This window comes from Ascaphus truei, chromosome 4 (assembly GCF_040206685.1).
Source record: "Ascaphus truei isolate aAscTru1 chromosome 4, aAscTru1.hap1, whole genome shotgun sequence".
Classification (NCBI taxonomy): domain Eukaryota; kingdom Metazoa; phylum Chordata; class Amphibia; order Anura; family Ascaphidae; genus Ascaphus; species Ascaphus truei.
In genome coordinates this window covers 104,575,761-104,592,124 of record NC_134486.1, presented here as the reverse complement: position 1 = coordinate 104,592,124, position 16,364 = coordinate 104,575,761, and the positions used below count along the sequence as shown (strand labels likewise).

Genomic DNA, 16,364 nt, shown 5'->3' with positions numbered 1-16,364 from the left:
CCATCCTCCGTTGAGCGAACTACAATCACAAGCCGCCCGGGGCGAATTTGGCGCCATCTCTCCGGCCAATGAGAGAGAGAAGGGCCAGTCTGTAAGGGGGCCGGGGAAGGACAATTATCTTTGATAGTGTGTGTGTGTGATCGCCTTGGAACTCAATGCGTGGTTTGTGCCTTCGCCGGGGTCGCACGTGAGTAACTGTCACTTGTCCAGTCCAGTGGCGGGAGGAGTGGGAGGTATAATAGGGGGCTGATCACCTTACCCAGAATGCAGTGGTGTTCAGGTCTGCAGGCCCCTGCCTGACATAGCTCTCACTGCACTGTGTCACTGGGCTTGGGTTCTTCATGCAGATTGGTGTCTCTGCATCTGGTGGCAAATCAGTGTGGGATTTGACTTGTGACAATGCTGAGTGCATTTATTTTCATTTAAGACATATATATTTGTGTTTGTTAATGCTTTGGCAGATGAAATGTTTGTGGTGGCTCTCTACAGTATGTACACACATTATCATGGTATTTATTGTTCGCCAAGAAAGCTGCGTTTACAAAACCTCTGCTCTAACTCCTTTTATAAACGTATTTAAAAAATGTAAGTAGAAATAGCCGTGATAGTGCAGAGTAAAGGAGTACCTCAGTATTAGGTGATACCTTATTTTATTTGGACTAACAATAGATATTATAAGATACGCTTTAGAGTTCTCTCTCTTCCTCAGGTCAGCGATACTGATTTACAGAGATTGCAGGAGTGTAAGGCACGTTCTATAGTGCCGGGCTCGGGCGCGCCATTTTAGTTGGCTGACGTCAGTCATCCTTTATACAAGGGCTGCACGTGCACGACAGGGAGAGGGTAGCCGACAGACAGTGGCGAAGATGCGGAAAATCATCTTTTCGCGCGTGTGTGTGTGTGCGTGTGTGTGTGTGCGTGTGTGTGCGTGTGTGCGTGTGTGTGTGTTTGCAGAACTAAAAAAAAAAAATATTAAGATTTTTTTAAAGAAAAAAACTTTATCTAGGACTTCCTTTCACTCACACAACCCATGCACACACATATACATTACCTGCAGCTCCTGGCTCTATAGACAGGAAAAGCATGCGGCACGTGCACGCGCGTTCGCATAGGCACGCACGGCCGCATGCTGTATATAACAGCCCTAACATTTTTAGGTGGCTATCTTCTTCCTTGTTTTTTTTTTTTAACATCTTTGTTAAACTCCTGAAATCTCTAAATCAGTATCGCTGAACTGATGAAGAGCTGCGAACTCTTGAAAGATTGTCTTATTATATCAATTGTAAGGCCTGGGACATAGTGCCTTTAACCAGTGCTGAGGCGTGCTGAGGCTCAGGGAAAGCCTTTCCCTTACACAGCGCGCCATCAGGGGGCGGGACGGGGGCGGGCCAGTGACGTCACGGAGCTGGTTCGCCCTCATTGGGCGAACCGCTCACGTGACCGGCCCTGCGCTCCGGCAAGCGGGGAAATGTCAAAACGCCGTCAGACACACGCTTCCCCAAGCGTGCGGACGCGTGCGCGAGCCCCTGCTAAAGCCGCTCTCATTGCGGCTGCAGGGGCTCAGTGCCGAGCAGCAGCACGGGTCAGCACATAAGCGCTGACCATGTCCCAGGCCTTAGTCAAAAATATAATATCAATTGTTAGTCCAAATAAAAAAGGTAAAGTATCACCTAATACTGAAGTACTCATTTACTCTGCACTTTTAAAAATGTAAGACCGAGGGATCTGTAACGGCGATTCCTAAGCCCGTGCGGGGATTGCGCAGCTATACGACTCAAAACTGCACATTGGCGTGGGTGGTATAACTCAATTACAGCAGGCGCCCCCCCCACCCCCCAAATTTGCTCCCTGCAATGCTTTGCACCCAGAGCAGCAAGGCATTGTGGGGCGTGACTTTGGAAGCTCCCGCAGTGATTGCTGTCACTGTCTGCACACACTGAGGTGCAGTTTGGGGCCGTAATAAGTGTGCGTTCCCAGGCAGTACAGTGTCATGAGCTTGTGGGGGGGATCAGTCAAACCGTTTTGTTATTAATAGTCTTGAGTGGGCAATACGTTTTTTTATTAATTAGGGGTTTGCGGAATAAATATTTTCTAGCAAGCGGTGCCCAATGTAAAAAAAAAAAACGTTTGGGAACAGTATGATGGCCATTTATTGATCATTACCAGACATTCATGAATAAACCAATGTGTATCAAGCTTCTAAAATGTGAGCATAGATATACAGAAAGTAAATTTATAATCAAACACACATTAATCTTGTTCAAACAGCAATTCATGAATCTTTTTTTTTCTCTTTTTTTTTTTTTTTTTTACATGAACTATTGTAACTTTGTTTGAAAAGAAAGGAGAAAAAACTTGCACAGAAACTTCAAATATCTCAGGAATCTGGAGGGTGCGCCGATGTTTTGGATCTCTTGTTCTGAACAGAGGGACCTCCATGTTAAGATTAAAAAATAATAATAATAATAATAATTGTGGATTGCTGCTTTAACCCCCGCTACCTTAATGTCATGCTACCTCTGTGCTCACAGCCCCTGTTGCGTTTCCTCCTTTCATTGACGTACTGTACTGGGTATGTCATAACGGCCTACAGGGTGTCACCCTTTACAACCCCTTCGGGGCTTAAAAGGATTGTCCCACATAGCAATGAAAAAAAAAAAACTGCACCTTGGCGTGGGTGGTATAACTCAATTACAGCAGGAGCCTCCAAATTTTCGCACTGCAATGCTTTGCATCCAGAGTAGCAAGGCATTGTGGGGCGTGACTTTGGAAGCTCCCGCAGTGATTGATATCACTGCACACACTGAGGTGCAGTTTGGGGCCGTATTAAGTGTGTGTTCCCCCCACAAGCTCAGGACACTGTACTGCCTGGGATCAGTCAAACCGTTTTGTATTAATAGTCTTGAGTAGGCAATAGGTTTTATTAATTAAGGGTTCGCAGAATAAATATTTTCTAGCAGGCGGTGCAGTTTATTCATGTAACCACCCTTCATGAAGAATATTCACCTATTTGCTTTATGTGTAAAAAATGGGTATGCTTCTACTTCCATCTGGTCGGTGTAATTTTTAAGGTATCTGGTAGTTATTGTTCTTTCCCTTTTATCTGTTTGGCAGCATGTTTCGTTTCAGCCACAGAAAAAAAGGGAAAGTGTGTGTGTGATCTGTCCTATCTATCATTACAAATTTGCGAACTGTCCTATCAGAAAATAGATTAGATACAGAGCACACTTGAACTGGCGTCAGTTGGGAGGTATTTTAAAATAATTCTGTATAAGATGGGTGATCAGACGTCCTGGTTTTTAGGCCTTTATCCCGACCTTTTAGGGCAACTGTCCCGGTTTTCTATCGGCGCCGGCCACACATTCATGATCGGCACTTGCTGGCCGCTCGTGCGCATGAGAGATCAGCAAGCTCCGATCGCGCATGCGCACCAGTGGTCTAGAAGTGGCAGTCGCTCTTGCCGACCGCGCATGCTCATTAGCGACCGGCAAGCGCTCATCGCGCATTTGGAGTCACCCTATATATAAGGCACCCTGAAAAGCTGGCACTTCCACTGGATACACATCTCATTATGGTGTGATTTTCATATGATTTTAACATGGAAGGCAAGTTAAGTGCATCAATGCATAATGTTGTACCTTCATGTAATTGTGTAGAACCAAATTGGACAGAAGGCAGGGAAATGTTAAAGCATAAAAGTGTGTGTGTTATACACTGTTCAGAAAAACCGGGACCCCTTTTTATTAGGTCATGTTTTGCAGAAAAATCACTACATTTTCTTAAAATTTTAGCCATTTTAAATCTGTCACAGTAGATTATTACATTTAAGAATTATTTAATAATCCTAATAAATATTCTTTGGAATTGGTGACGGCATGATGACCTCATCAAGTACATCGTTCCAAAATGGAGTGTTAGAGAAGAAAATCGTCACGTTCTAACGTGCTTGGGACAGAGCAAGAATTATGGTCCAAAATACTTGCGTAAAATATTTCCTGATAAAGGATGGTTGCTAGGAGGGCTGAAAAAAAACTAATTAGTAAAACATCGTATCGTGTGAGCAGCTGGATCAACGTGTTATCGATTTTATGATGGGCGATCTCGTCTTGGGGTGTGCGTTTCTGCAGAAGGAGGACATTTTGAACTTGAGAGTAATCTACGTGTTTAAGATTAGGTTACAACAGTTTAACACATTTACGAGCTACAAAGAAAAAACTCCTATTTCTCGCTTAATGGATATGAACCTACTGCAGTGTATCTGGTACATGTTGACATAAATGTATTTCTGATGATCAGTTGGTTGCCTACATTTTGCGTCTTATATAGTGTTAATCTACATAGGCGATTTTACCTAATGTAGGTAAAATGGGGTCAAAACGGTCTGGTCAGCTACTTGTTGTCTCCTCCAGTAATCTCCTTCCGTGGCTTCCTTTTGGCACGCTCAGATAAAGAAAAGGCAGGACATAGTGTGGTATGAAGATTACAATATATTACCTATCATAGCGTGTGACAATCACACTCACATTTCATCGGTAAAAACAGACATGTAGTGTAAAATAGCACAGCAGGAATCTCAAGCAACTGATGGTGATGCTCAGACCTCGATGCTCCGACCACTCTATTTCCCCCAGCGTCTGATGTCCTGGGTCTGCATGCTCCCCCCCCCCCCCAACAGGTCAGGTTTTTAGGATATCCCAGCTTCAGCACAGGTGGCTCAATCAGACGCTTAGTCGAAAAAATGCCTCAGGTCCCAGTCTTCGACTGCACCTCCGATTGGGCTACATGTGCTGAAGCTGGGATATCCTGCAAACTGACCTGTTGGGAGTAGTATGAGGACTGGAGTTGAGCACCTCGTGCCTTCGAGGAAGCTGTACACTCCCCAAACCGTGAGTATCTTTGCTGCACCTTGTGACTACAACATTACTGCAATTGGTTTAAAAATAGTTACTCTTTGAAAGAATATCTGTATTTTTGTTTGATATATTCCTGTATAAGAGAAGTACCACACCCTCCTAGTGTGTGCACGTATATGTTAAAAGAACATTTTGCATTTTACCCACCACTATTTTTGTATTTTTTGCTACGCATGATAAGTACCTTATTCTTTAGGACTATTTCATGACAATATTTTCTGCATCTGTGGGTTTGTTCTATTGGCTGATAGGAACGCTCCGTAAATGATATATATCATTATTTACTTTTTAACTGCGTGATTTGACCATTTCTGTGGTCCTTTGCTATTGATTAAATATAATTCCCTTATTTAACCCACTAGTGACTGCTTTCATTTATACAAGGGAGTGCTGGGAATGCATTGTTTCTTTTAGATTATTTGGGACCTTTTTAAGGGAAAGTCCACTATTCCCGTGCACCCGATCTAGATATAGGATTTACTTGTACTCTGTTCTAGATCAATGTAGTGCTGTCTGCCCCTTCTTGTTTTAAATTGAGAAGGCGCCAAGAAATAAAGCAATCCTAAAATGTAAGAACGAATATGCAGAGCTGGATAAGATGATCCACAAACGTGAAGGTGACGATGTAAGAAAACATTACTGTGATTTGGTGAAGAAGACTATTGAAGATAACAAAAGCTTAAAGACCAAGCAGCGATTTTTATTTTTTATTATTATTATTATAGTTGGGACGAAGCAAATAATTGCACAAGAGGATGGATCAACAATAAAAGACTGTGCACTTATAAGAGAGTTGAGGCCTTGAAAGTTGTATGCTAGCATAGGGCATAATCCAGCAGAGGACAAGCGAGAAGAAGCCACGAATGATGTACCATGTGTCCTTCCTGAAGAAGAGACCAAAAACAATAAAATCCATGAAAGGGAAGATGGAATTACAACTGAAATCTTGAAAGAAGCTGCAGAAGAAGCCCAAAAACCCTAGCAAAACTACCTGCTGCTTGAGGAACAGAAAAATACCAGAACAATAGAGTAATGCCATACTTCTCATCCACAAGAAAGGAGACAAGGACCTTAATAACTAGAGACCAATCACTTCTTCCAAGGTTTTGGAGCGACCACGTGACATGCCCATGCCGGCGATGCTTGAAACAGAAGTGGATGAGGCTTACATTCCGATTGGATCTGGCTGGCCGCTCTATTTGAGTGATCAGCCGGATCTGTCCCCACAAAAAAAAAATGAGCAAGTACCCTTGCGGTACGTCAATAGGTCACTCTTGAATCTTTAATTTACCATGGGGACTTTAAACGGGCGAGAGATTGTTGACCTTGTTTGCTCCACCTCAATGAGCCATCTCTAAACTTGTTCTATAATCTGCTTTCTATTATTAAACTTCAACCATTTTTGTGTGTGAAGGTAACACACAATGTACAACACTGCCATTAGTTTAAAGTGGCCCAGCGTGCAATTACAGCTGCCCATACATTTAGGTTGGTTGGGACAGGTTGACCTACTTCAGTTTCCATGTTTATCTTGACCACGTAGAAAAAAACTACACATGCTGGGATGCTTTGAGATCAGATGAGTACAGATGTAGTAGGAGACATTATTCCCCCAGATACCTCCAGGCATATTACAGAGTTTCCATAGGACTATTGAGCGTGTTGGTGCAGAATATCTCAATATAGTGCAATGAAGCTTGCAACATCTGTATAAAAAAAAAAATGTGTTTTAAATGAAATTTCTTTGTCTTTTGTCACATATTGCATTTGTGATTTAGTGATGTTTTTAATTAAAAATCAAAACACAATTTCAGTGACAAAACACAAAAGTGTGACCTCACGGCACTAATATATTTATACGATCTAATTCCTTGTGTGTCAGCACTGGGATTTCGGGGACGCGGCTCTCTCGCTCTCATGCCTGGTGTTCCTCTCCTCCCCCTCGGTCAGTGGCGCGCTTGTGCAGTGGCCTGGGGCCATGCGCATGCGTGCTGAAAGAGGGGGGAGCACCAATGTACTTGGTGGACAAGGGCGTTACTGCGCATGCGTGGTGGGGCCTGCAAACTCTTCTGCGGATGCGCGCCTATTGGCAACGTGACGTCACTTTTGTTACGGTTTTTCGTTACAAGGCAATGCATTTTTTCCCATGAAAACCCTGTAGGCGCCAGCAAAGAAGTTTCACTTCAAAAACCATGCTGAATCCACCTGTCCCTCCAACATGGGCTAGTAAGCAGCCATATTATGTGACTGCACTTTGAGTGCCCTTATGACATCCAGTGCAGAAACAAAGGATGACGTTGATCAACTTGGTACCTCAAATTATATATGTAATCTGTGGGATCAATAGATTGATATTTTAGGTGTAATAATTAGTGGGTGTGATTTAATGTAATGTACCAAAGGTGGAGGGCTAAGAGAGGACCTCCAAAAGCAAATCACTTCTATGCACACCACTATCTAAAATATAACATTTATTTGAAACATATTTCAAACATAAATCACAAAATTTAAAAGTAGAGTACACAGAGTGCATCCTTCAAATTTGAGAAAATCAATGCGACATAGTATGTAAATATCAGCTTAATAGACCTTTTAAATGTGTGTCTCCAATCGCATAAGCCCTTACTGATGGGAGTGCTAGAGTGGTGCAGGGAAGAGAGGTTGCTAGAGTTCCCACAAAGGTAGCTGACACTACTTGCTCATGGAGTGTAGAGGTGCTGACAATATGCACTTAACTCCAGGGATTCTAGCAAAGGACAATGAAGTGTATAACATAGAGGTTGCTAGCAGCAGGATAGTACAACTATGACTACGGGAACCTCCATTATTTAAGCCTCTGGAGCCGTAGTCTCTACAGTTTATGGGGATCCTATGACAGGGGTGGCTATTAAGCCCAGAGCCCTGAAATGAGGTAACTACCAATAGCCGGATGATGAAACTGCTAATGCAGTGACTCGCTGGAGCCGTAGGATCTCCAATATGACCTGCTGAATAGGTAATAAAAAGCGGGTGAACTTGGTACAATTAGTATAGCCAGATCGTGATGATGGACGGCTGGTATCATCAAGTGGGGTACGCAGAGACCACTATCAGGAGCGGGAGACTTATGCCGCAGTGCACTATTAGATAGTTTTTAACATAGCGGCCAAACCATGCGAACGCTAGAACTGCAAAGTGAGCATAGTCGGTCACTAGCTCAGATAGGAGCACTGTTACTAATGATCTACAATTAATAAATGAATTAAATATCCATAAGAAACTTCTAACTTTAATGAAGCACTGTCCCAGTTATCACGCCTAATTTATATGTCACTAGCTAGTCCCTGCAGTGCATAATGGATTAATAGATATCAGGTACTCCGAGCAAGACCCATCGGCTTGGTATTCCAGTGGGTCCTAAAACATAGAAACGTCCCGACGTACGTTTCGCTCCCGTTACAGAGCTTCGTCTGGGGCAGGTGTAATTTAAATACCCAGACGTTGCCATGGTTTGTCATTATGTAGCATGTAAGGAGTATACTGTGCTTGCGACCCCATGTGGTGTTTTGTGAGACTGCAGAGGAGTGCACGAAAATGAAGAAATGCTCATTAAACCGCTGATGTTTAGACTATAGAAAAATAATTCAACATTAAGCTGTAGATAAATAAAATTGGATATATTAATCCAATTTAAGGATTTATCATGGATGTGGATTGCCCTTAATTCATCATAGGCTTAGATGGAGTGATGTATAATGCTCTTATCAACATGCTTGATTTAATAGATAATAGTGACACATCATGGTAATCGTGAAAGTCAGGCAGATAATACTTATGGACCGGGATATCAGACACACGACGACATGTATGAAGTGGGATATCATTCAATGGAGTGTATGTAAACCCTGCATTGAGACCATCCTTATGAAGGTTGCAAGGGCCGTTACACTGGTCGCCCTAATAATGTCCAGTGGATGCCATTGATGTGTTCTCTTTTCTAGGGGAGGATGGTGAACGCGATCTGAACATAAGATAAGGATTGCACCTCACTAGGGGAGGGGTGGGGACACTGCCATGTTATATCTGCACAAGGGGGGGGGCTGTGTATCATTCCCTAAATATTGGCGCACCGTCCTTTTTTTTTTTTTTTTTTTTGTCTCGTGCTGCTGTGTCACTGCAGTCTTCTTAAAAAAAGGTCACAGTAGGTGGCACTCAAGCAGCAAGCAGTTCCTAAATCATGTCTATCCAGCTCCCAATCATACACCTGCTGCTCAGTGGAGAATGTCCAACAACATTTCGTCATCGTAAAGTTAACTCATTAAGTACATTTTTGGCAAAAACTCACTAAATGGAGATGCAGACATGGAATTTCTTGATAAATCTATTGAAAAATGAATTAAGTGCCTATTTAGTCATCGTTCAGAGTTACCAAAACATAACTCGTTAAGTATGAAATGATGTCAATATGAACATTTGAATCGCCTTTCCTCTGTACTCTACGAATGTAGTTAATTACTTTTTTTTTTTGCCTCTGCAGTGAGGATTAGGCTAAGGCCCCGCTCCCAGAGTCAGCGCATCCGCACTGCTGACAGGCGGTGCGCTGAGATACACAGACCGCGATATGCGGTCTGTAGGGAGCCGGAGCGGGAGGTGGGCGGGTGGTGGGCGGTTTGACAGGGAGGGGGGCGTGGCTTGAGCGGAGAGACCCGCTACTCTCCCCCCCCTCCCTCCACGGACTCGGGCTGGAGCTGGAAAGGTAAGTTTAAACACACACACGCAGGCACTCATTCATACACACACACACACAGGCAGGCACTCACGCACTCATACACACGCGCGCACACACAGGCAGGCACTCACGCACTCATACACACACACACACATACACACACACACACACACAGACAGAGGCAGGCACTCACGCACTCGGGCACACACATACACACACAGACAGGGACACACACACAGACAGGCACTCACCTGCTTTCACGCCACACTCCTCCCCGCTCCCCGAAGCCTCTCCTCCTCCCGAAGCCTCCCCTCCCCTCCCCTCCCCATTGGCTCACAGCCACACACGTCACGCGTCAACGCTAGGAAACACCATTCTCTGGTGTCTCCAGCGGCTGACGCGCCACAGCGTGTAGTCAGCTGTGCCGCCAGTGGGGACCGGGACCGGCTCGCGAGGATTCCCCTGCTGGTGGGGAACTCGCTACATTGCCGCCCGCGCCAACGAGCGCAGCGGGACCGAGGCCTTAGATTTTGCAGGGTGTAGGCATGCGACCCTCCGCCTCCTCGTTTACCACTTGCATGCCTCCTTGTGTGTATTTGTAAGGTGACATGCACATGGTAACAGTTTGAGGTATGAGGTGGAGGTCAAGAAAATATTTGCATTGCTCATTGCAGCAGAATTCGTGTCAACTCTTTGCAGCACATTCCAGGGAGCGAGTTTGAATAGGACAGCCAGTTGTAATGGCCAAAACATTGGTTGTCAAGTTTCCTACTGGGTGTAACTGATAAATGCAACATTTTGAAAAGAACTGTATGTATAGGTTACGTTACTGCATGCTTGTGCACCTACCTACTTACAATGTGTCTGTATTTTGTATACATAAAGCAGCATTTTCCTCTACTGTAGACGTTGCTCCAGTGCTAATGTCATTGCCTTTTTGAAGCATGTGAACCTGGTCCCCTCGCCTTGTGACCTTAGGCAGTTCGCTTTATCTCCCTGTGCCTCGGGCACAGCATTAGATTGTAAGGTCTTCAGGGCAGTGACTCACTGCAAAATGCTATGCACAGCACTGTGTACATTGCCAGCATTGTATAATAATTTATATTTTCTGTATTATCTGAAAAGGACGCCCCGTGGAACAAAATTGCTCGCTGCTTACAGCTGTGGACTTGGAATGTCGCATGCCATTCCCTGCACTCTGTGTGTGTGTGTGTGTGTGTGTGTGTGTGTGTGTGTGCACACGCGCCAATGCGTGCTTACCCCCTGAGTTGAGGGCAGCTGGGAAGCGATCCTTCTGGCAGCCATGGGGTGATACTCTAAGGCCGAGTCCATGGTTTGGGTGCGCGACAATGCTAGTGGCTTCACGCTTGCCTCTAGGTTGAGCAATTTGTGCCCTCTATTTGGACACGATGAGGGTGCGTGGCATAGCTGTGACGGAGCTGCTGTTGCGCGAGGAAGCAAATTTATTTGTGTCCTCGCGCATCGCGAGCGCCGGCGCTTCTGCCTCATAGGGGTACATAATTTTGATCACGCAGCGAGCACGCTTGCGATAACCATGGATGCGGCCTCTGGCTTTATCACTGAGGAAGGAGCCTGTCGTTGAGTGCCTTGCCATCCCCTCTTGTGGGTAGGATGCGCCTGAAGGTCATATAGGGGGGGGACCCTAAAATTGGTTATGGCATTTCCCTGTCTGGAAAATAATAAAGGGGCTTCTCTAATTACCTAACCACAAAACTGTGTATGTACATAATTACAGGCAAGGCCCCCTCCTCTTGTTCCTCCTGGCATCTGAGGGTGGTGTTCTTCTGCCCTCCTATTTATGACCTTTCCTCCTACACCCGTCTCTGTCCAGAAAAGGGACGGGCCTTATCCTCTGCTGAGTCACCCTCAACCAGGTTACCATTCCAGAACATTCTAGAAAGGTGTGGCCAGGCACCTGCCTGGTACATCACAAAATACTAGCTAAGGGCATTACTAGGAGTTAGCTGCTTTTTAAATCCTGTTTCACCCCTTAGATTACATAGAAATCCCACAGGGGTGCTACATGTTTGAAAAAGTACATTGCTAGGAAGCCAATGTTCCAAATTGACTACAGACTATGTATGCAATACGGACAGTACTCACAAGTGTGTAAAATGCTGAAGTGATTGCACATTATCTGGGATGCATTATAAAGCGGTTCTCTCATTCACAATGTTGGCCAGTTTATGATTTAACATTTTATAATTTTGCAGTAGATGAAACCATACGGTAGTTTTCTATACTAAGAGCATAAACAACTTGTCAGTTGCAGAATCAAAATGTCTCTAGATATGAGCGGTTTTCTAAAAGGGGGAAAATATCTATCGTCCGCTTGTTATTTCTTATGGACTACAAATGATTCAGGGAGTGTTCTTATTGTCCTACATTTACTCCAGTAGCTTGGGATACACGCTGTGAGTTTTGGGAGTAGCTCACACACAGCTGTGTGACTAGGTGTTTCCTAGATACAGTAGCTTGGCTCCATTTTTTTTACCTCCCCTGTTTACAACACGTTATCTACTGTTTCCCTGCTGATTCCTGTTCCTCGCACTGATGAGCTTATTGGGCACATGCCTGTTTTTACACTTGCAAGTTTTGTATGCTGCTTTTTAGTGTGAAACACCCAGTTTTCTTTTTATATACATTTCAAAATAATGAGGTGGCTGTATCACTCCTGGTAAAGTGTAAGGTAGGTTCAGCTTGTCATGCTGTCCCATTTAGAACCAACATGGGCAACTGCAGTGTTTAGTGGGTTAAAGCAGCAGTCTGTACTGTGCTTTTTTGTGGAGGTGGAGGTGGTAGGATATATATTTTTATTTTACTACATAAACTGGGGTGTCCCTTGGAGACTGGTCCCTCAAACTTTGGTGACTCCCGAGATATAACTAGTTTTCTCCACGGGGCAAAAATACCTGCCCGGTGGGAACATGGCGGCCGCGGTCAGCCTGGCTCTGACAGCCAATATAAAGCTGCAATAACCTCGGGGGGTGACGTGGCTTTCTGTTGGTGACCCCACCGCCATATTTGCAGTTTCTGCGTGTCACACCGGCACAGGAAACTCCATTATATCAGAAACTATTGGGTTCATGGAGGTCAACGGATCGCGCATGAGCTCCAGTGGCATCCCCCCCAAAAAAAATTTTTAACCGCCATTTCATTTTTTACTTCCTTGCTCTTTTCAGCCTTGTCTTTATTTTTCAAATCTTATGCTTTGTTCAGGCGAAATAAGTGTTTGAATTACTGAGTGCCCAGTGCAGTCCAAACATTACCATGGTGATCTTAGAAGCTAGAGATTATGATGATCTCTCTAAAATCTGGCTTTTTAACACACAAAAAAAAGAAGTGCAGGACATACTCAAGGGGAAAGATACTAATATTATATTATCTAAACTCCTACATGCTTGTGTGGAGGGGGGGTGGAGAGAGGGGGCTCACTGCTTATAAAATGTGGCCAGAAGACTTGTATTGTTGTATTATCATAACAAAGTAACGTAATTCTCCATACCAATATCTGTTTATAGGTTTCTAAAACTCTGTACCTGACCCTTTTAGCCCAGTGTTCCCTGTTCTCATCGAGGATGGCAGTCTGTGTTCCCAAGTCTGCTGAGGGCAGCAGTGGAGGAGGATTGCGGCCAGTGGCGGTGGGAGAAGAAGACCATGTGAACAGGAGCAGAGCGGCCCTGGACGACAGCCGGGGAGAAGCACGGGCCCTGCGCTCCGACCCACAAGTCTTCTGACTTCCGGTGTCTGCTGGTGCAGCACAGCTCCTCCCCGCTGTCGTCCTGCTCACATGGTCCTCTTCTCCCACCGCCACTGGCCGCTATCCTCCTCTTACTCCGCCGCTGCTGTCGTCCTCTGCAGTCTGCCGTCTTCCTCTCCTGCCGGCTCCTGTCCTCCTCCTTCCTCCGACCCCCAAACCTACCTGGCCGGGCACAAGGATACCTGGCCAAGAAATTTTTTATTTTTTCCCGTGTACCCAGTGTTTTTCAGGACCCGGTACATCACTTGTTGGTATCTTGCCCCATTGCATTTAAACTTTCACTGTCTATTTTTGGCCACCGTGTAACAATTTAAAACCGCAAAACATGCTGCATTGCGTTTTAATTAAAAAAAAAGTTAATTCCAGCTCCGGGGATCCCTTGCTTTCAGAGATACCAGCACTCCCTACGGAAGTAAGTATCTCTGCAGTCAGAAATGGTGTGCCTAACATAATGGCGACCTTTAGATGTCCCACGGCCAGTAGGAAGCCGTGACATTATCCCTTGTGGCTTCCTATTGGCTCGCGTGACCTGGGCATTGAAACTTCAGAAATACCAACAGCCCCTACGGAGGTAAGTATCTCGGAAAGCAGTGGTCCCTGGAGCTTAAATTGACATTGTTAAGCTCCATATACCTCATGCTTAAAAACTATTATGGAAAAAAAAAATTCAGACGCAATGCAGCATGTTTTTGTTGCTTTGAGAACAAACACAGCTGTCCGAGACACAATGAGGACCATTGTAATAAATGAGGCGTAGCAATTCCCTGATAAGGGGAAGACTGATTTACAGCATAATGATTAGAGGCCAAAGTGAGATTGTTCTCTGGTACTGCGTATAACACCTGTTTCCAAACCTAGTCGTAAACCTAAAGTACAGTTTCACTTTCTATGTACTGTACAGGGCCGGGGCTTCGCTTGCTTCTCTTCCCTTTTAGTCCCTCTCCTACATGTGTTCAAAACACATACTGGTTAAACAAGATGATCATGTTTTAGCATTCCATTACTACCCTGTGCTGAAGCTGACCCTGTAACGACTATGACACTTTTTGAAGTAACTGAATCCAATGCTTGGGATACAGAAGTGGCAACATTTCAAAAAGTGTATATATGTGTATGTATGTATGTATGTATGTATATATATATATATGTATATGTGTGTAAATATATATATATATATATATTGTGACAAACGGCTTACTCCGGGGCTCCGCTGCTTGTCCGGGACGGTTAGAACACGGTCTTTTAGGGTAGGTTAAATGATGAGGCGTCACGTACTGTTCCTTTAAACAGGCTATGCCTGGTTTATTCAGTCCCAGGCACTGAGACTGCCACAGTGCATACAACAGAAAACAGATCAAAACAAAAGCTGCTCACCTGAGCGATAACTTAACTTAGATATCCCTGACTCAGGGTTGGAAGTGGCTTTTCCACTTCCAACATCAAAACACAGTACTTTTGCAGTCTTACACAAATGAACAGAAAGATTGAACCTGTTTGGGGAAGAGGCTTCTCCCCTCTGTAGTTCAGCAGCCTTCCAGCCTCCTGGCTCTTGTGGGGAGACCAGAGCAAACAGGAAATCAGTCTTTCATACCTGATTCCTAATTAGCATGACAGGTGACAGAAATCAGGCAGCAGACAAACTCTGGTCTGGATCTCTCATCCCTCAGTTCCAGCGCTTGCCAAACTGTGGGATGGAGTGTATGTATTATAAGGCTGCACTCCCAGGCCAAACAGGATAGAAACTGTCTAGTATCCTGGGAGCCCTATATACGGAATTTATTACCATCCCCTGGTTTCTGTCACATATCCTCCCCCCCAGCTCAGACCTCGAGGGATGAGCGACCATGGATATTAGGGAGTGCATCCTTGACAACCCGTCAGCATTGCCATGTTTGTGCCCTGACCTGTGTTCCACAGAAAATTTAAAGGGTTGTAGGCTTAGGAACCACCTGGTCACTCTAGCATTCTTTTCCCTGTTTTGACACATCCAGGTAAGGGGTGCATGATCTGTGACCAACCGGAATTTTCTCCCCAACAGGTAGTATTTGAGCGTCTCTACAGCCCACTTTATTGCGAGACACTCTTTCTCTACTATGGAGTAATTTTTCTCCTGGGGATTTAGTTTCCTACTTAAATAAAGGATGGGGTGCTCCTCACCTTGAGACTCCTGGGAGAGTACCGCCCCCAGCCCTACCTCAGATGCGTCGGTTTGGACTACGAACTCTTTGGAGAAGTCAGGTGTGACCAACACTGGTTGGGCACAGAGAGCTTCTTTCAGGCTTCTAAAGGCCTGTTCGGTTTCGGGGGACCACTTTACCATTAGCGGTCCTCTTGCTTTTGTGAGGTCAGTTAGTGGGGTTGCCTTAGTTGCAAAATTGGGAATAAACCTTCTATAGTACCCAATTAACCCCAAAAAGGTCCTTACTTGTTTTTTTGTAACTGGCCTTGGCCAATTTTGTATCGCCTCCACTTTGAGTGTTTGGGGTTTGAGTAAACCTCTGCCAATAGAATATCCCAGATACTTGGCCTCCTCCAGACCAATAGTGCATTTAGCGGGGTTAGCAGTTAGTCCAGCAGACCGGACTGCGTCAAGCACAGCTTGGACCTTTGGAAGGTGGGATTGCCAATCTTCACTATGGATTACCACATCATCCAGGTAGGCGGCAGCATACCGAGCATGTGGTTTTAAAATTTTATCCATCATTCTTTGGAATGTGGCGGGAGCTCCATGTAAGCCAAAAGGCAACACCTTATACTGAAAGAGGCCGTCTGGGGTTGAGAAGGCTGTCTTTTCTTTTGCCCCTTCTGTGAGGGGAACCTGCCAGTACCCTTTTGTTAGGTCTAGGGTTGTGAGATATCGGGCTTTGCCCAGTCTCTCTACAAGTTCATCTACCCTGGGCATAGGATAAGTATCAAATTTTGACACCGCGTTTAGTTTCCGGTAGTCATTACAAAACCTTGT

General features: G+C 44.8%; 1 protein-coding gene across 1 annotated transcript in view; it reads left to right on the top strand.

Annotated features, from left to right (window-relative positions):
- The first annotated feature begins 40 nt into the window (after positions 1-40).
- Positions 41-16,364, top strand: part of ABHD12 (abhydrolase domain containing 12, lysophospholipase) — a 128,895-nt gene continuing 112,571 nt past the window's right edge. Inside the window, exon 1 of the mRNA XM_075596313.1 lies at positions 41-187. Within this exon, the coding sequence (XP_075452428.1) occupies positions 156-187 (32 nt within the window). The 5' untranslated portion in view covers positions 41-155. The remainder of the gene's footprint in view (positions 188-16,364) is intronic.